We start from the raw sequence: 22,207 nt of genomic DNA on the forward strand, positions 1-22,207 counted from the left end.
ATTGTCTTTAAAAATAATATGCAAGAAATACTGTTCAATTTACCTAAAATAAAAACCTAACCGCATTTTGTGTTATTTTCATCGGGTGACAAATAGAAATTATTTGCGGTCTTTGATTACTTTGCTTTATCACAAGCCTCGTGAATCTCTAATATATATATAAGTGACAAAGAAAAAATCCAATTCGAATTTCACAATTTTCACTAAGAAATCCCGATTTTTAAATAATTAAAATCCACTATTTCTTCTAGTCCATTATTTACACTTATAAAGAAAATATTCAATTTCCCCCAAACAAAATAATTGATTGATTTCATTTCGACAAGGTGTCGATAATCTAATCGCTGTGTCAAGGCCTTTACCTAATATTGAAAACCAAAACATGAATATATATGTATGTATATATATATATATATCAGAATACGAAGGAACTAATTATTTTGCCGAAAACATTCCATTTACATGCCACTAACAAATGTTATATCTCAACAATTCTCTGTATAATAGCCAGAGCTACATTAAATTCTACACACATGATATATATATTTATATACCTACATATATAAATATATTAATTTGTTTATTATTATACAATTGTAAGCATTTGTAGAACAATAAAAACAACTACAACAAAAAGTAAAAGTATTCTATATAATTAACATTTTAATGTTTGTTGTAAACACAAAATGTTTTATTAACAAAAAAAAAATAATAATTAACTAATCGTAATTTAGATTTTCAAAGTGGATGAATAAGGCATGGGGTACACTACGGCATTTGTCTGCAACAAGGATAAATTTTGTCAATGCATTTATATAGGACAATTTATTGATAATAACTCCATTGGAATTTTATATGCTGACCATACCTCGATCAATTGTGTTCGGGAAATTTGGAGTTTGTGATAATAAATCAAATATTTATGAAGAAAATCGAAGACGAAAAGTCGACTTCGACTTTTGGAACATTCAACACCAAAAGATAATTCGAATGTCGATTTACTTATCCCTAATCTCCAGTTGCCTTTACTAGAATTGGATCATGATGCAATAATAAGGTGATGTATCAAAACAAAAACCATTGTTTTTGCCTCGACCATCTGTCAAATTTTCCTTATAATATTTCACATGGTTGGCAACATTGCACATCGAATTCAAGTGCAAATTACGCACTTTGACAGTCAATCGAGTCATCAGCTGTGCTAAATGGACTACCTATTTATAGTGCCATGAACTGGATCTTATTTTAATTTTATTGCTACTGCCATGGCACAATGAGTAGGTAGTCCATTTAACGCAGCTGATGTCTTCATTAACTGTCAAAGTGGATAATTACTACTTGAATTCGATGTGCAGTGTTGCCAACCATTTGTAAAATTATATGGAAAAATTTGACAGATAATCGAGACAAAAACAAAGGTTTTTGTGTTGATACATCAACTTATTATTGCATCATGGCTACTGCCTTTGAGTTTAAACACAACCAGAAAATCAGGAGTCTGCGGCATACATTTTCGCCGGCGTGGTGTGGTCCGCCATAACAGCCGATGGTCGCTCTCCGCTCGTATTAATCGACCGTGACATCAGAATAAATATTGTGAAGGGTGTATTAAAAGCCTTGGGCACGCAAAAATTTTGGGCACAGACCTTGGGCATTCTAACAGGACTCAACACCCTCGCACTCAGCACGCGCCACCCAAGAATGGTTACTAAATGAGGTTACTCGCTTCATTTTTAGCGAACAATCTCCACCAAAAGCTCCGGATACCAATCCATTGAACTATTGTGTCTGGAGTATTTTGGAAAGCAAGGTTGGCACAAAAATAATACCAAAGTTTCGATCATCTCAAGCAAGCGCTTCGCCGGGAATGGGCCAAAATACCGCAGTATGTCACCTGCCCACGCATCCCAATCCTTATATTGTGATTCAGGAACCATCCCCTGGACACATCTGAAACGACGATTTAGCAACGACATCCAGGAAGTCATTTCAACTGGCATTGTCGAATTATCACTTGGTATATCGCAAAAACATGACCACCAGAGTTGGGTCGTTCCGCAACGAACTAGTTCAATGGAACTATTTCCCAAACAAAACGATCGGTACTAGGTTCAGTTCATTCGCTGATCGCTTTCCATTTGATCCAATCGTTTATCTAGTTCTTCCCGTTATTTGGCCTAATTAACTAACTGATATGTACCGATGAAGGATTGAACTAAAATTAACTAATGGAAATAAATGAACGATCCGTTTCTAGTTTTCTTCACAGATTTCCTACAATTAGACAACTTATTGAAGACAACAACACGGTACTTTCCATCGAGGTTTAGTGTTTCGCCTAGCTTTTCCTCGTAAGTCTCTTCTTCGACTTTAGGTTTATCTGTAGTTTCCCCAAACAATCAGGAGGAATGCACCAATTCTAAAATGATCTGGCGACTTCGATGCGGCTTTCATTAATCCTGTGATCTTAAACTTTTACAGATTGTCTTTAGATATAAAACTTCTATATAGATAGACTTTTTTCCAATCATTCTATCTTCTCTTATGGCTCCAAAGTTCCTCACCCTGAGGTCTTCTTCATTTTTAGGCCTTCTGTGCGCTGCCCCCTTAAAGCAGAATCACAATAATTTCATAATACCTATGAATTATCTTCTCTTTCAACTTCTTGACTGATTGCTTTGGATTGTTTGATGACTAAATGTTTTCAGTTGGTTGGTTGGCTGGCTGGTTAGCCGGTATGAATGGACATTTCAGTTTTAACTTGTTTGAACCCGTTCAAACCGATACAAAATTACTAAGAATAACAAAAGAATACGGAGAACAACAGTCCAACCGACCAAACATCTAACTTCGAACAAAAACAAAACAAGGAACAAATCATTGATATTATAAACACATTATTGTGCATTGGTGTTCGGATGCTATAAACAAACAAAAAAACCACACAGCCAAAAACAAAAACTTATTAACATTTATTATTCAATACCTACCAAAAATAAAATAAAAACAAAATCGAAATTTGCTTCCACTTTTGCATTCGGCAATAGCTGCTATCCGGCATATTTAACATTTTGTAAACATATGTTTTGTTGTTGTTATTTTCTTGTTCTTGTTATTATCATTTAAATGAAGTGTCTGTCTGACTGGCTGGCTGACGAATAAAAGTGAATCTGTAGCGAGAGAACAACAATAAGATATGATATCAATTCCACACCTCTTTTATGACGGGGGGTTTTTTCGAACTAACCCAGATAACGTCAGAAGACATTTGTTCTTCAAAAATTTTAATTTAATTTCAATACTTAAATATTTTATTAATAAAATATCGATTTTTGCATAAAATTTAGTTTTAGCATGATGTTAGGTGTATCATAGGAAAAGATTCAACACAAAATATTAAATCATTTATAAAAATTTGTGGAGATAACGGCTGTTTTCTGAAAGTTGTATTGTCATTTTTAATGTTCTTTCGAAAGGACACAGGTGGCGCCCGAATGGGTTAAAGCAAAAACAAATATATTGTGGGATTTTCTTTTTAATTCGGGTTCTTTTTATTTTCTTCTTTCTTCCAGAGATGCCTTACCCCGCATGGAAAATTATCGTATGACCATACGTGACAAGAAGAGACCCTCCATTGGCCAGCTACAATGTGAAGTTTCGGGTGAACAGGTAATTATTGATGGGGAATTTTTTTAACTTGTAGAAAAGAAAAATAAACAAGTGAAAAACGCTTTAAGTTCGAACGGGCAGAACCTTTGATACCCTCCACCATAGGTACACTTACAGGGTGTGACAAAAAAAACTGAAACAAAATCAAACGCCATAATTTTTACATTTTTTTTAATTTTATTTAATTGAAAGCAAAAAATGTCGGAAATGACATTAAATGTTAGAGTAAGTTTAGTTTTGTTCGAATTGGTCACCTTTGGCACGAATTATGGACTTCGAACGGCCAATGAAACCGTCACACACTGCCCGAATGTTGCTCTGCGGTATTTTGGCCCATTCCCGATGAAGCGTTTGCTAGAGGTGGTCGACACTTTGCTATTTTTTAGTACCAGCCTTAAACTCCTTGTATATTAGAACTTTTTAAAGAGTTAACCTACTTTATAAGGATTTATTTGACATATATGCAAAGGAATTGACAATTGGAACCCACTGGGTTAACGAAATCCGGTTAAATGTAAACGTACAATTACTTTCCAAAATACTCCAGACACAATAGTCCAACGGATTGGTATCCGGAGATTGTGCGCCGCAAATGAAGCGAGGAAAATCTCTGGATACCAATCCGCGTGCTGAGTGCGATGTGCAGAGTCCTGTTGGAATGTCCAGGATCTGCGGCCAAAATGTTTGCATGCCCAAGGCTTTAATACACCCTCCAGAATATTTTTGCGGCATTTATTCTGATGCTACGGTCGATAATTACGAGCTCAGAGCGACCATCGGCTGTTTTGGTGGCCAACCAAAGGTGCACATTTTTAGCTGACCTCTATGGCAAGTAAATACGATCAAAATAATCGTTTGCAAACTGATTTGTTTACAAACTGCTGGGCAACGAATGTTTTCTCACCGGAGAAAACCAAATTCGGCCGTTCACCACTTTCGCCTTTTTGAGTCAAGCCTTTTGATTCAATTTTCTTTCTGTTGCCGTGTAAGTTCTTGCACCTTTTGGAATTTCAATGGCTTTACCCCGAGCTCATTTTTCAATATTTGCCGAATGGAATAATGCGATATGTTCAGCTCACGAGCCATTTTTCAGCCACTGCAACGCGGATTTCTATAAGGTCGTTTCTTTACTTTTCGAACCTTTTCTGCTGATGTTGCTGTTTTCTTCCGTCCCCTTCCTTGACGTCGGACTACGCTACCAGTATCACGGTAACGAGCGATGCTACGAGACACTAAAGGTTTATTTACATTTAAGTGCTGGAGTGCTCAAACGGCAGCCACTTGTGGTTTGCCAGCCAAATATAAAGAATTCGCACTACGACGCTTGAATTCCATCACGAATAAAATGCTTTTGTACGCTTGTAAACAATATAATGAGCTGTCACTGGAATAATTTTTGACAGCTGTCGGACGAGTGGCTTAGAAATGACAGCAGTCTAAAGTTGGTTGCAGTTTTTTCATCTCAAGTGTTTTTTTTTTCTAGGAACTCTACTAAATAGCCCATGTTTAGAGTTCGATTTCGGCTTATCAATAGATCTTCGAAATTATATACAGTAGACCACGGATATAAGAACATCTTATATAAGAAAAACACGGACATAAGAAAAGTTTACACCTATATAAGAATGCGGTTTATTATATAAAATACATTCATATAAAAAAACCGCTTATAAGAACAAATTTCTCGATTTTTTTTTTGATGTTCTTATATCCGTGGTCTACTGTATAGACCCCATGGGCCTTGTCAGGTTATGAAATCTTTTTCTGCGAAGACCACGTATATTTTGATCCCTCAAACAAACCAATTTTTGAGTCATTAAGCGAAAACTTAAGCGCCATTTAAAATATGTACGTACACACGATATCGGTCATGACGTAAATTAAGTAGTGTGCACGGACCTCAAGTTATACGAAAATGTCCCACAGGGAAATCGCATTTACATTCTCTAATGAAAAAAAAAACTCAAAATTGATAACTTATTATTACTTTTTTTTTTCAAAATATTACGGAATATTTTTCATACTTAAATGTCCACTTAAGTGGCGTCTATTATAAGAAGATATCAAATATAATTGTATTAACAAAATTATAAATGAATGACAAGCTGTCAATTATTTTCAATTTTCTATCAAAGTTAGTTTTTTTCTTCTACATATATTTTTTTCTAAGATTTTTTCCAAACGTTACAAATTTCCCGATAACCACATTACCAATATTGTGGGTTCTTGTCTACATGTCCCATTTAATCGCAAAGTACTTCACACACCGAGAAGTGTGTCATTTTTTCCTTTCTTTCTCAAGAACCCAGTTTTTTTTTCTGATAATATTATTAACGTAATTAAAAAAAATCAGCAGCAACAACAACACTTCACATTTATGTTAAGTATTACCGTCCGACCAATGTGTAAATCGAATGTAAATATATAACTCTTTCAAATGAAATATTTCCTGAATACTGTCTCGATGAGTTCTCTTTAGCACTTCATCGTTTTGGGGTTTATCAGTCAATTACAAAATGTTTTGAATTGGTAATATTATTGAATTGCATGTAATTTCGAAAGGTTGGGGATTTAGAGGTAGATATATATTTTTTTTTTTCAACAAGACGTAATTGAAATTTTATTTTGTTTGGTAATGGAAATTCTGATTTCCTATAAAGCAATGGCTTTGCACAAAGAGAAATACTTTGGAAAGTCGTAATAGAAAATTAAACCAACATTTGTTAATAGAATTAGAGAGGAAGTATTTGACGTTCAGCAATCCTAATAGACAAGATTCAAGAATGAAGGGTCTCACAAGAATTTTACTGCTCAGATCCTAGGAGAAAGTCATGCATTTATTTCCCGAAATGAATGGGAATGCCAAGTCCTATAAATAAGGCCATCCAGGGAGACCAGCTGCCTCTCAAGTTTGCTGTCAAAATCCTTTATTGTGAATTGTCTTGCATTATAAAAAGGTAAACAAAGTTCAATTTTTTGACATTAGTCTTGAGAAGAAAAAAAAAACAGCTGACTTTCGCTAGCTGGGTGACAATATTAATAGATCTTGCCATGATGCAATAATAAGGTGATGTATCAATACAAAAACCTTTGTTATTGTCTCGACCAAGATCTATTAATAAGGTCACCAAGATAGCAATCGAAATCGGAAAACAGCTGTTTTTCTCAAGTCTAATGTCAAAAATTTCGGATTTGTTTACGTTTTCATAATGGAAGTCAATTCACAATAATGCATTTTGACAGCAAACTTGAGAGGTATCGATAATCAGCTGGTCTCCCTTGGTGACCTTATTTATAGACCATGGTCTCGACCTTCTGTCAAATTTTTCCTTATAATATTCCACATGGTTGGCAACACTACACATCGAATTCAACTATAAATTACCCACTTTGACACTTAATCGAGACATCAGCTTTGCTATATGGACTACTACCTAGGTTTAGGAACATGGCATAATTATAAAGGTAGTCTCATGCAGTCATATGTTTCCAATTTGTTTTTCAAAAATTAGCCAATATCTTCCTTCGAATTGTAGGCATATCATTTATAAATAATTGATATTTATACATATTTTGAAGTTCCCTGCCTCTAAAACTTAAAAATATAAGATGTAACAACCATGGTTAAATCTTGAGATCAATGTTCAGCTTTGGAAAATATATTTTGTGTAAATTATTTAAAATATGCCAATCGTCGTACATTAAATTTTATGGAATTTATTTTTTATATTACTAAAAAATTGATGGATGAGTTCCAAATAATAAGGGTTGCCATGATCAAATTCTCCATTGAGACTACCTTCTTTAATTATGCCATGGTTTAGGTAAAGTAAATCGAATTTCGACTAATCGACTTTTTGTTTTGAAAAGTCAAAAAGTCCAAGTCGATTTTTGATTTTTGAGGAAATCTCAAAGTCGACTTTTCGTGATGGACTTTCAAATTTTCTTCACATTTCAGAACTTTATCATGGCCTAAATATCATCATCCAGAAGGCGAATTTCAGGAATTACACAACCCTGTATCTATGTTTTCTGTCAAAAATTGTTGTTGTAGCGCAAATTTCTTCGAAGAAAATTCCCATTAAAATTTAAACACAGTCCTGATTTATCTTAATAAATTATTGATTTCAGAATTTTTTAACAAATTGAAAATTATATCGATGCCTTTGTCAGAGGTTATTATGGTTATGGTTATTTTACTGGATGACCCAATATATAGACCTTGAACTATTTTATCTGTTCATATCATGGTATAATAATAGAAGGTAACAGCAAGTGTTGTTGTTGTACAACAAACGATACAACAACCACAAGGAAATTTGTTGTTGTAAGTTATACTAATGTCAGTTATACTTCACGGAAAAATGTAAACAAGCAAACAAATTATATTTATTTTGAAAATGAAATATTTTCGAATCCTCAAAATAAAATTTGAAAAACATGAATGAAAATCTATCAAATTTATATTTCTATCGCTTCCACATCTTTTTTATAATTGAGCCATTACCACTTATATGTGTAACACATATGAAAATGCAGGGAATTGCGAGTTATTCCATGAAGAAAGATTTGCTTCCTCTAACTTTCCCAGCAGGCAGATTGAGTAAATTGAATACTGGAGCACATATAATAAAAAATAATTTCAAATTGTATGCGTTCCCAATTTTCCTGTTGGGTGATTTTTAAAAAAACTAATTTGTCAAATTCATATTGACACTAGTATTACGTTGGAACCAACTCAACTGGGATTTGCTGTTACCTTTTATAATTGTACTATGTGTTCATATAAAAAATATAAACATTCATATAAAAAACAAATTTTTAATAAAGTCGTTGAAAGTCGAAAATCGATTTTGAATAGGTTTGACAAAGTCGAAAGATCGAAGAATCGACTTTTTAGTCAAAGGCAAAAATCGACTTTTTGGTCAGATGTCAGAATCGAAAATTCTAAAAGTCGACTTCTGTACACGACTACGTATCCCTAGCCAGGTTGGCTTTCGCAAATTCTCATATCATAGGAAATATTAGGAAATATATCATATCATGACAACTTTCACCTACTGCTACGTCGATATTCTTATTTACATCAAAGTAGTGCAACTCACCGCAATCTCTACTTAAAATTTCTGTATGGCGAACCTAGACCCTTAATCCCGTTTTTCATTGATGTTATAAATAAGGCCATCCAGGGGGACTTGAGAAAAAACAGCTGACTTACGATTGCTGGTTAACCTTATTAATAGATCTTGTAAGAAAGCTAGAATCGAGATCTGTTAATAAGGTCATTGCAAGCTCAAATTTCATTACTACCCCCCAAAATGTGAACTGCTGACGAAATCAATCCAATCGTATTGAAGGATACGTTTACAAATTAGACCGCAAGTCATCTTTCATTTTCAAATCCTACGTCATTTTTTGTTAATCATGACATAAATTCGTGATACAAATTTTCACGTGTAGACATGTACGTTTTGTTCGAAACCCTAATGCAGATCTATATCATAATTAATGTAATTCGGTGTGGACGGATTGTAAAAAAAAAAACGACATGTGCTAGACACTATTGTTAAACGGCGAGTAGTAATATTTTCGTAATTAAATCCATGCAAATGATAAATTTTACAAAATAATTAATTCTTGAATGCAATACAAATGTATCGGGAAAATTAGCCCACGGTGATTACTAATTAGATTTTTTAGACATTGGCTGAAATATTCCAAAGTGGGACAATAAGTGGTGCTAATTAGAAAAATGGCCAGAGTGATAATATCTCGAAAAACTGTGAAAGGAAAATGCTAGAAATGATAAAAACTATTTCGTTCCAAAACTTCTCAACTCGAGGGAAACTCACTTTATTCATAATATCTTCTTAGATCTAAACCTTAATATTAATACATAAAACTACAAATGCATTTCTAGGACATACATTGAACTTTGAAAATAGATTTGGGGTTGGGCAAATTTATGGTCTTTATTTATGATCACACAAAAATACACATGGACAAGAAATACTCAAAAATGAATACTTATGATTTACCTAATTGACAGGCTTTGTCACTGATCTTGCTCCTTATTACTTATTAATTATAATTTTTAATTTATTTTACAAAAATATACCTATGTATATTATTTTAAGTAAAAAATTTACCAACGAATCTTCTACAAAAATTCTAAAAGTAGCCATGGCGAAAAATCTACAAAATTCCTTCGAACACTTCTCAACAACGTGCTTAATTCGAATCAATAAAAGTGTTAATTTTTAATATTTTATGACACAGATACTAATTCATTTACGTCTGGCACTTCCAAAACCAGACAACAACAAAAACAAGAAAATAAAAATAATTTAAATATATTTAAAACGAAAAACAACAATCTTTGCTAATTGATTGGTAGCACTTGTATAAAAATTCTGCTTTACAAAAATTACTCATTACTGTTTCTGCCTATATAGACAGACAGTTGCTAGTCCACTTTTGAAAACTAATGCGCGATTTATTAAGAAAAATTAACACCTATTTGAGAATCGAAAATGAAATACAATGATGGAAAACGGTTATTTTGTGGACGTTTTACAAATAGTTTTCTAAACTAAAGATTTTGAAATTTTGTTGAAGATACATTCGGATTTTTTTGCGCAAATTGTTCCGCAGCATATTTCAATGCCACACATTATAGTAGGCATTAGTATAACATTTGTAATACGCTTCCGAATACATAAAGGGAATTGATTCGCAAGAGAATAAACCCTTAAAAAAAACTAATTCGACATATAAAGGTCGTATGTGTTTCCCATACGAGGAATCAGTAGATCGATTCAGTAACTTATAACGATCCGACAATCGACAATTTTTTCTAAACATAAAATCGTTTGCAGTAACGAACATGTTATTCTGTAAAAATGTAGACAAATTGTCGATAAACTTTCAAAAAGCTTTTAATTTTGAACATTTTGAATACAACATACATACAATACAAAACTGTTATAGAATTAAAATATTGTTTATTTTGTCGTTATAATATTTTATCGATTTGAGAATTGTTTAATTTTGATAGTGAATCGACCCACAGGCCTGGCCTTTCGCTTTATGTGAAATGCCAATTTATAAAGGAATATTAGAGTCAAACTGGATTTTTGACGCCGTTATCCTTTAATCTTTTACAATAAAAGAAGCCAACTAACATGCCAATCCTGAAGTCCTCTTAATATTGTTAATGTGAAAGTCAAATTTTACTTAGCTGACTTATGACAGAACGGTTATTCCATATGACGACCTTAAAAAGGATTTCCAAGCGCGTCGGTCTTGTCCAATTCGAAAGACCAGTTTCCGAGATTTTGTCTTCCACTTGATATTTCCATCGGATTCGTGGCCTTCCCATTCTGCTTGAACCCTCAGATGGTTCGCTTTTATATGCCTTTTGAGCTAGGGGCATCCTCATCCATTCTCACAACATGACCTTGTCAATGTAGTCGCTGCAGCTCGATACGTCTGACTATGACGAATGTCAGAGAATAGGTGGTACAACTTCATGGTTCATTCGGCGGCGATATTCACCATCAACGCAGATCGACCCATAGATCTTTCGGAGAATTTTTCTCTCATACACTCCAAGAACTGTCTCATCTGCTTGCGCAAGTACCCCTGCTTCAGATCCATACAACAGCATGAGTAATATCAGCGTCTTGTAGAGTGTGAATTTTATCTGAAGAGATGTGACCTTATTTCTAAACTGCTTACTTAGACCATAGTAGCATCGGTTGGCCATCACAACCCTTCTCAGAATTTCAAAACTCATGTCATTCGTTTTATTTATGGCGGTACCAAGGTATATAAAGTTTTTGACTACCTCGAAGCTGTAGTTCTCAAGTACCACAATTGGTCCGAGCCTACTGAACATCTTGCCCGTTGATACCATCAGCTTGGTCTTATCGCCGTTTACTGCCAGATCCACTTTGGCTGACTCCTTTTCAATTTGTTCAAAGGTGGCTGTTACCGCTCGCAATGTTCGACCCATTATGTCGATGTCATCGGCGTAGGCGAGTTGCATGTGTTGTTTGATACAGCATATGGTACAGGGTGCCATTTCACATTTGCATTTCGTATGACCTTTTCCAGCAGGATGTTAAACAAGTTACACGACTCAACTGTCACCTTATCTGAATCCTCGTTCGTTATTGAAGGGCTCCGAGAGGTCCACTCCGACTTTAACTGCTGACCTTGTACCAGTTAAAGTTATTCTGCATAGCCGTATTGATTTTGCAGGAATGCCGAACGCAGCACCTCTGAACGGATAGGGCTGTCGAATGTGGCTTTATAGCCAAAACAAGAGAAAAAGCTTTAAGTTCGGCCGGGTCGAACTTTGGATACCCTACACCACAGGTATACTGACAGGTATTTGAAATGAAAAAGTGGACCGATATTTATAATTTTTAATAGATATATTTGGTACCCAATAAGAACCCAATGTACCAAATTGCAGCAAATTCGGTTGAAAATCGCGCGATCAAGAACCTCAAAATACCGAAAATTTGGGGTGCCCTTATATGGGGGCTACCAGAAAAAGTGGGCCGATATTTATAATTTTTAGTAGAGATATTTGGTACTCAATAAGAACCCAATGTACCAAATTTCAGCGAATTCGGTTGAAAAGCGCGCTCAAGAACCCCAAAATACTGAAAATTGGGGGGTACCCTTATATGGGGGATATCCGAAAAAATTTACATATTTTTATAATTTATTGTGGAGAGATTTGGTATCTACTAAGAACTCAAAATACTAAATTACAGCCAATTCGGTGGAAAAATACGATAAAAACCCCCAAAATACTGAAAATTAGGAGGTACCGTTATTAGGGGGCTACAAAAAAAGTGGACCTATATTTATAATTGTTTGTGCATACATTTACTTCCCAATAAAAACCAAATGTACCAAATTTCAGCGTATTCGGTTGAAAAACGCGCTCAAGAACTCCAAAAAAAATTGGGGGTATTGTTATATGGGAGCTATACCTAATCGTGGACCAATATATCCCATCTTCGAACTTAACCTGCCTGCAAACAAAAGACAAACCTATGCAAAATTTTAGCACCCTATCTCAATTCCTTCAAAAGTTAGCGTGATTACAACAGACGGACGGACTGACATGGCTAGATCGTCTTAGAATTTTACCCTGATCAAGAATATATATACTTTATAGGGTCGGAAATGAATATTTCGATGAGTTACAAACGGAATGACAAAATTAATATACCCTCAATACTATGGTGGAGGGTATAAAAATAGGTAGAATTTGTCGATGTGTTTTTCGTGTGTGTTTTCCTGGATTTGGCGCAGAATAAAAATCTGGTCAACAGTGGATTTGCCAGGCCTGAATCCGCATTGGTGTGGTCATTGACCATTGGCTTCAGTCGTTTACACAGCACGCTGGATAGCATTTTATATGCGATGGGAAGGAGACTTATTTCTCTATATAGTATTGTCCACATTTTTGTGCACGGGACATAGGATGCTGAGGTTCCAATCATTGGACATGCATACCTCAAGCCAAATTGTACTAATCAGCTGGTGCATGCTCCTGACCAGCATCTGACCACCGGTATTGAATAGTTCGGCTGGTAATCCATCGGCACCTGCTGCTTCATTATCCTTCAGCCGATTGATTGCTATTCTGACCTCATCTTAGCTAGGTGGTATACACCCTATACCGTCATCTCTTATTGGTACTGGGATATCTTTAGTCTTGGGCAATCTCGTTCAGTTCAGTAATCGAACGAACTAGATAATTTTTTAAGAAGTGAACTGGGTCGTTCACATCGTTCAGTTGCTTATATCGTTCAAATGGCCACTCAGTACAATTGGCATGGAAGCGTATTCCAATTAAGTTCTGGCAGTTCAACCAACCGTAAAGAAGGATTACCATTCAAAATCATTCGAAGGACTTTCCTATTTTATTTTTTACTGACCAGCCGTACGTAAAAAATGTTCTTATTTGACGTCGTTTAGTTCGTCAAAGAAGAAAATGCAATGTCGTTCAGTGACCGACGGCGTTCATTGAGCAAAGTTGTTCCGTGAGCAACGGCGTTCAGAGACCGATTAAGTTTGGTAAACAAAATCGTTCAGTGACCGACAATAATAAAAACTGAACTATCTCGTTCACTCGTTCAGTGGACTGACTCGTTCAATTGAACTAGGTCGTTCACGAACGACACAAGGCTAGGTATCTTCTTCACCGCCACTATTTGATACCAAAAGCTTTTCCAAATCGCTCCTTCCAGATCCGCGTACGCTATGAGTATATGTCTTCTAAAGGAGCCTTCGGTTTGATGTTTTACTCGTTGATGGAATTGCCGTACTTCATTCTGACTCCTGTACATCTCGATTTGCTCACGCTCACGTTTTTCTTGTTCTTTCTTCTTTTTCTGAAAATACGTTTCTCCTCTCTCCTTTTCTCCCGATATCTCCATCGCACTGCAAGATAATTTAGCATTTTTTTTTGCCACGGAACACATACTGTGCGTACATTTGGAGGCAGGGTATTTTCAATTAAATTTTGAAAGCTGAAGATTGTCAAAAGTAAATTTATGAAAAAATTGGAATCATATGTCTGCATGAGACTACCTTGTATAATTATGTCATGATCCAAAACCATTCAAGATGTTTGGATTTTGTTGAGATTCCCAGATTTTTCTCCACCTATAAAGGGCGAAAAGGTGACATTCTAACTTCTTTAGCAATTAATTTTGTTATATTTTTTGTAAATCATTTTTTCAATATCGATTGCTTTACTTTATTTTTACCGCCCCTAAGGCATTCCCATAAAACCGGTTAGGTCCAGAACCCAAATTTTTTTAAAATTAATTTTCCACTCCACAATAATAATGGCAATATTGCAATAAATTGCCCAGCATTGGCCCACTACTAAATAATTGAATTACGATTAAATAAAAAAAAAGTTCTGAACATATGATCACGAGTTCGACATTCCAAGTAGTAGTCCTAATATTATTATTTTTTTTTTTGACATTAGCTAATACATCATTGTCAGCATTTTTTTGCTTGTTGTAGGGAAAATAATCACAAGTAAATATTCGTGTGCAAGGCCAGGGCTAGGCTAGCTAAATGTCATCACATGTCATTCTTTCAAGTGCCCCGAATTTTGTATATTGATATCTATCACCAATTTTTTTTTTATTTTTTTGGGAAAGTGAATATTTTTTTGTTGATATCATTTGACAGCTTGATATCGTCTTTCTTCTTCTAACACCAAATATCTGTCCATTTAGCGCTAACTGTCTGTCGCTATATAGAGTTTTCAATGTATACACATATAATTTATCAAAATACTGTGCCTTTGTCGAAAATTTCAAAATCTCGCATTAATAATTTGTATCTATTAAAATGTCTTCGAAGTGACAGGGAATTTTCAAAGAAGTATCTCCAGATAGCCAATCGAGTTAATGGTGACATTTTATTAAGTTTTCTTTATGTGGAAATTGAAATTAATTACATTTTGGTTTTCAAATTCGGGACATTTTGAAGTTCAAAAGTGTCATGGAATAGGTTTATCGATAAACTCGTGTACATATGAAGGTATATGACAACAATACTAAAAAATTTAACCAGGGTGGGATAAAAAAATTGCAACAAACGATTTTTTTAAATGTTATTGAATGAAAGCAAAAAATATCTGAAATAGCATCAAATTTTAGAATAAGTTTAGATTTGTTCGAATTGGTAATTTTTTACACGAATTATGGCCTTCAAACGGCCAATGAAACCGTCACACGATGCCCGAATGTTACTCTGCGGTATTTTGACCCATTCCCGGGGAAGGGCTTGCTTGAGGTGATCGACACTTTGGTATTTTTTTAGTGCCAACCTTGGTGTCCAAAATACTCCCGACATAATAGTCCAACGGATTGATATCCGGAATTTTGGTGGCTATTGTGCGCTGGAAATGAAGCTAGGAACCTCATTTTGTAATCATTCTTGGGCGGCGCGATGGTGCTGAGTTCTGTTGGAATGTCCAAGATCTGCGGCTAAAATGTTAACTTGCCCAAGGCTTTAATACACCCTCCAGAATATTTTCGCGATAATATTCCGCATTTATTCTGATGCCACGGTCGATTAATACAAGCGGAGAGCGACCATCGGCTGTTATGGCCCAACAATTGGAACCTCAACATATTGTGTTCCTTGTACACAAAAAAAGGAGACAAGACGATAGGACCTCTCGAAAGTCTTTAATACCGGAGGAGTATTCAGATAAGGTGACAGTTTGTCGTGTAATCTTTTTAACATCCTGCTGAAAAAGGTCATGCGAGAGGCGAAGGTGAACAGAAATTTCACTCTGTACACCAAACAGCATATGTTACTCGCCTACGCCGACGACATCGACATAATGGGTCGAACATTGCGAGCGATAACGGCCACCTTTGAACAAATTGAGAAGGAGTCTGTCAAAGTGGGTCTGGCAGTAAATGGCGAGAAGACCCGTAGACTCGGACCAACTGTGGAAATCTGAGAACTACAGCTTCGAGGTAGTCTAAATATTTTATATACCTTTGCACTGTCATAATTAAAACTAATGGCATCAGTTTTGAAATTCGGAAAGGGATTGTGTTGGCCAACCGATGCTACTATGGTCTATGTAAGCAATTCGGAAATAAGGCCATCTCTCGCCAGACCACACTCACATTCTACAAGACTCTGATATTACCCGAGCTGTTGTATGGATCAGAGACATGGGTACAATCAGATGAAGCAGCTCCTGGTGTGTTTGAGAGAAAAATTCTCCGAAAGATCTATGGGCCGATCTGCCTCGAGGGTAAATATCGCCGTCGAATGAACCATGAGTTGTACCATCTATTCTCGGACATCGGTATTGTCAGACGTATCGAGCTGCAGCGACTACGTTGGCTAGGTCATGTTGTGAGAATGGATGAGGATGCCCCAGTCCAAAGGGCATATAAAAGCGAGCCAACTGATGGATCACGTAAAAGAGGAAGGCCACGAATCCAATGGAAAGCTCAAGTAGAAGACAAGATCTCGGAGCATGGTATTTCAAATTGGAAGAACTGTGCACAAGACCCACGCGCCTGGAAAACTTTTTTAAGCTCGGCATATGGAACAAATATTCTGTCAGAAGCAAACAAAGTGAATCGTTATGGATTCAGAGTCAAAATTTAGCATAGTGTTCTTTGAAAAAAGTGAGATGATTTTATCGATAAGCCGAAGAGCTATTGAACGGGGTACGCAGGTTTGTTTTTTCTCCTCTTGGGAGCATTGGACTTCCAAAAAAGTCCAATGCTCCCAAGACTAGTCCTGCGTATGTTTGTATATGATTAGTCTACTGTAGCCTATCCTAGGTGATTATGATGCCATCTATCGGTGACAGAAAACAACGTTTACTTGAATTTTGAGGTTGAGGTCCTCGCTTTAGTGTTTCTGTCACTATTGGTTGGTAGAATGACAGTAGGCTTCGAACCTTAAAAATATTCTTTAAAAATCCACGCCTGAGCCGCTGCAATTCCCGCCAAAAATATTCTTTAAAAATTCATGTCTGAGACCACTGATAGTATCTTAAAAATATTCTTTAAAAATTCACGCCTGAGCCCTCTGATAGTACCTTAAAAATATTCTTTAAAAATCCACGCCTGAGCCGCTGATATTCCCGCCAAAAATATTCTTTAAAAATCCACGCCTGAGGCCAGTGATATTCCCGCGAAAAATATTCTTTAAAAATCCACGCCTGAGCCGCTGATATTCCCGCCAAAAATATTCTTTAAAAATCCACGCCTGAGGCCAGTGATATTCCCGCGAAAAATATTCTTTAAAAATCCACGCCTGAGCCGCTGATATTCCCGCCAAAAATATTCTTTAAAAATCCACGCCTGAGGCCAGTGATATTCCCGCGAAAAATATTCTTTAAAAATCCACGCCTGAGCCGCTGATATTCCCGCCAAAAATATTCTTTAAAAATCCACGCCTGAGGCCAGTGATATTCCCGCGAAAAATATTCTTTAAAAATCCACGCCTGAGGCCAGTGATATTCCCGCGAAAAATATTCTTTAAAAATCCACGCCTGAGGCCAGTGATATTCCCGCGAAATATATTCTTTAAAAATCCACGCCTGAGACGCTTATATTCCCGCCAAAAATATTCTTTAAAAATCCACGCCTGAGGCCACTGATATTCCCGCCAAAAATATTCTTTAAAAATCCACGCCTGAGACGCTTATATTCCCGCCAAAAATATTCTTTAAAAATCCACGCCTGAGGCCACTGATAGTACCTGAAAATTATTCTTTAAAAATCCGCGCCTGAGGCCACTGATAGTACCTTAAAATTATTCTTTAAAAATCCACGCCTGAGGCCAGTGATAGTTCCTCCAAAAATATTTTTTAAAAATCCACGCCTGAGGCCAGTGATAGTTCCTCCAAAAATATTCTTTAAAAATCCACGCCTGAGGCCAGTGATAGTTCCGCCAAAAATAATCCTTAAAAATCCACGCTTGAGGCCAGTGATAGTTCCGCCAAAAAATATTTTAATATTCTTCCCCTTTTCTCTCTCTCTCTCCAATCCATTAATCTCTCTCCGAAATCCATTAATATTCTCCTTACCTGTTTTTTTTTATCTCCTTTTACTTTCAGACAATTCAAATGCCCGATCCGGCACCCGCCCCCAGTGGACATCACATTAAACTGGGTTGGATTGTCGGTGTAATGGTACCATGTCTGCTGAATATCTGGGGTGTTATGCTGTTCTTGCGTCTCAGTTGGGTTGTGTCCCAATCGGGTATTTGGCAAACCTTGGTGATTATTGGCATATCGGCCACCGTGTGTGTGATTACCACGTTGTCCCTCTCCGCGATCAGTACAAATGGTGAGGTGAAAGGCGGCGGTGTCTATTTCATTATATCACGTTCCTTGGGTCCGGAATTTGGTGCTTCCGTTGGTGTGGTCTTTGCCTTTGCCAATGCGGTGGCGGCAGCCATGAATACGATTGGTTTTTGTAGTTCCCTCAATGATTTGTTGAGTAAGTGAATCCAAACCTTTGGATATTTGATTATGATTTTAATTTGTTGTTGTTGTTGCTTTTTGCAGAGGAAAGTGGTTTGAAAATCATCGACAACGATATCAATGATATCCGTATCGTTGGTGTTGTTACTATTTTGGTCTTGATCGTCATTTGTTGTGTGGGTATGGAATGGGAGACGAAAGCCCAAAATTTCCTTTTGGTTACCATTGTTTTGGCCATATTCGATTTCTTGATTGGTGCCGCAATTGGTCCGGGTGATGATAAAGAGAGCATTGCCAAGGGTTTTGTGGGCTTTTCATGGGACACCTTCAAGGAGAATTTCAATTCGGATTACCGTTTCTCGGAGAAGGTTGATCAGAATTTCTTCAGCGTCTTTGCCATTTTCTTTCCCAGTGTAACGGGTATCCAGGCGGGTGCAAATATTTGTGGTGACTTAAAGGAACCGGGAGCAGCCATTCCCAAGGGTACCTTGTGGGCTTTGTTGATTTCCATGATTTCGTATGCCGTTTTTGTGTTGTTTGCCGGTGGAGCAGCTGTGCGTGATGCCTCCGGAAATGTTAGCGATTTGATTAATGGTACCCTTATCACTTCGGAATTGAGCTGTGCTGCCGATCATGTAAGTCAAAGGAATTTGATTTTGAATTAAAATTGAAATAATTTGCTTACTCTTATCTTCTTAACTTGCAGAGTTGTGAATATGGTCTGGCGAATTCATATTCCGTTATGCAGTTGATGTCGCTGTGGGGTCCCTTGATTTATGCCGGCTGTTTCGCGGCCACCTTGAGTACGGCCCTGACGAATCTGTTGTCGGTGCCACGTCTGGTCCAGGCTTTGGGTATTGACAAAATCTATCCCGGTTTGATTTTCTTCTCCAAACCCTATGGCAAACATGGCGAACCCTATCGTGGTTATGTTTTGACATTCCTCATTTCCGCTGCCTTTGTCCTGATTGGTGAACTGAATGTTATCGCTCCATTGATTTCCACCTTCTATTTGGCATCGTACGCCTTGATTAATTTCTGTACCTTCCATGCGGCCTTTGTTAAGCCCCTGGGTTGGAGGCCCACGTTTAAGGTAAGTCCTCTGGGAATTTTGGAAATTTCAGAAATAATAATTTGTTTTTTTTTTTAAATTTTTTTCAGTACTACAATCAATGGCTTAGCTTGATCGGTTTTATCATGTGCATTGCGATTATGTTTTTAATCGATTACATTTCATCGCTGATCACGATGATTATTATTTTCGCCCTGTATTTGGTGGTAATGTATCGTAAACCCGAGGCGAATTGGGGTTCCTCATCGCAGGCTCAACAATATAAGGCTGCCGTTACGGCTGTACATCGCCTGCAAAATGTTTCCGATCATGTCAAGAATTATTCACCACAAGTTTTGGTGCTGGCCGGAGATCCCAAGGATAGACCACCACTAATCGATTTCAGTTATATGTTGACGAAACAGAATTCGCTGCTGTTTGTGGGTAATGTGGAAACGGTAAGTTGAGTTTTCTTTTTATATAATTTAATTTCCAATATTTGAAAGAAGTCCTTCCCGAAATTCTATTTTTTAGAAATGGTTAGGACTCTTCAAGTTTCTTTATAATGAATTCTTAAAAGTCCCGTAAAAAATAGCATTAAAAAATCTGACTGGGGTTCCATACCAAAGTCTCGCTAAAAGTGGCATTAACAACTCTGACTGAAAGTCCTAGAAAAGTCCCGCTACAAATCACATTAAAAATTCTGATTGAGGGCCTTGAAATGTTCTTTAAAAACCCACGCCTGAGGCCAGTGATAGTTCCGCCAAAAATTTTCTTTAAAAACTCACGCCTGAGGCCAGTGATAGTTCCGCCAAAAATTTTCTTTAAAAACCCACGCCTGAGGCCAGTGATAGTTCCGCCAAAAATTTTCTTTAAAAACCCACGCCTGAGGCCAGTGATAGTTCCGCCAAAAAATTTCTTTAAAAACCCACGCCTGAGGCCAGTGATAGTTCCGCCAAAAATTTTCTTTAAAAATCCACGCCTGAGACCAGTGATAGTCCCGTCAAAAATAGCCTGAGGCCACTGATAGTTCCGCCGAAAATATTCTTAAAAATGATATTCCCGCCAAAAATATTCTTTAAAAATCCATGCCTGAGGCCACTGATAGTCCCGCCAAAAATAGTCTCTAAAAATCCACGTCTGAGGCCACTGATAGTCCTCATATACCTCCCCAAAATTACTTATTTAAAAATCCACGTCTGAGGCCACTGATAGTCCTCATATACCTCCCCAAAATTACTTATTTAAAAATCCACGCCTAGGCCTCTTAAACCTCCCCAAAATTACTTCTTTAAAAATCCACGCCTGGGCCTCTTAAACCTTCCCAAAATAACTTCTTTAAAAACCAACGCGTGGGCCTCTTAAACCTCCCCAAAATTGCTTCTTTAAAAATCCACGCCTAGGCCTCTTAAACCTTGCAAAAATTACGTCTTTAAAAATTCACGCCTAGGCCTCTTAAACCACCCCAAAATTACTTCTTTAAAATCCACGCTTAGGCCTCTTAAACCTCCCCAAAATTACTTCATTAAAAATCAACGCCTCCTTTAAAAAATCACGCCTAGCCAGTGATATCCTCTCCAAAATTACTTCTTTACTGTCCTAGAGATCCGCTCTTAAATTATTTTTCTTTATTTCTTTCCAGGTAAGTTTGGGCTACAAAAATCGCCAACGACAAATCAAGGAGGGTCAACAATATTTGAGTGCCCGCAAAATCAAGGCCTTCTACAATATCATTGATGGTTTCAATATGGAGGAGGGTGTCAAGGCTCTTATGAAATCGACTGGTTTTGGTAAACTGACTCCGAACATTGTGCTGATGGGCTATAAAAGCGATTGGATTGAGAGCAGCAAAGATGAAGTGGAAACCTATTTCAATATTTTAAAGTGAGTACAGCAAAAAACCCCAACCAAGAATTTCAAATCTAAATTCCAAAAATTCCTTCCCCCACCCTCCCCTTTACAGTATGGGATTTTCAATGCGTATGGGTGTGGCCATATTGCGACTACCAACTGGCATCAATTTTTCCGAATTAAATTCGGAAATTGTTTATAGCGGTTCGAATGGTTTGGGTCACCTCAATACACCAAATGGTAAAGGTTTCAGTAATCTGCTGATGCCACCAGAAAATACTGCCTCGGAGCTGTTGCATGTTGATTCGAATTTAAATTTGGCTGGCATGGATAGTGCCCAGTCATCGTATACATTGCCACAACCTCCACCAATGCCAAATATGAGCAGTAAAAAGAAATACAATCTGAAACAAGATGATAATGTGGCCTATATGACCAGGAATGGTTCGGAGGTGCCCAAACACATTTTGGATGCTGTGACCATATTTACACGTAAACAACCAAAGAGTACAATTGATGTATTCTGGTTATATGATGATGGTGGTAAGTAGGAAACTCGAACGTGAAATTTTTCGAAATATTTGAAAATTTTTTTAAAAAATAAAATTTATTTT

The 22,207-nt window shown here is 36.7% G+C and overlaps 1 protein-coding gene across 1 annotated transcript in view; it reads left to right on the forward strand.

Annotated features, from left to right (window-relative positions):
• The window catches only part of LOC133330135 (bumetanide-sensitive sodium-(potassium)-chloride cotransporter-like), a gene marked incomplete at its 3' end in the record, with an annotated part of 34,248 nt that extends 12,112 nt beyond the window's left edge, over positions 1-22,136 (forward strand). The window contains exons 2-8 of the mRNA XM_061538611.1: positions 3,573-3,669; positions 18,323-18,707; positions 18,776-19,326; positions 19,398-19,784; positions 19,853-20,200; positions 21,385-21,626; positions 21,706-22,136. Of these exons, the coding sequence (XP_061394595.1) occupies positions 3,573-3,669; positions 18,323-18,707; positions 18,776-19,326; positions 19,398-19,784; positions 19,853-20,200; positions 21,385-21,626; positions 21,706-22,136 (2,441 nt within the window). The remainder of the gene's footprint in view (positions 1-3,572; positions 3,670-18,322; positions 18,708-18,775; positions 19,327-19,397; positions 19,785-19,852; positions 20,201-21,384; positions 21,627-21,705) is intronic.
• Positions 22,137-22,207: the final 71 nt, after the last annotated feature.

The sequence above is a fragment of the Musca vetustissima genome, unplaced genomic scaffold (assembly GCF_032173495.1).
Source record: "Musca vetustissima isolate MV318-11 ecotype Yass unplaced genomic scaffold, APGP_CSIRO_Mvet_v1 utg959, whole genome shotgun sequence".
NCBI lineage: Eukaryota > Metazoa > Arthropoda > Insecta > Diptera > Muscidae > Musca > Musca vetustissima.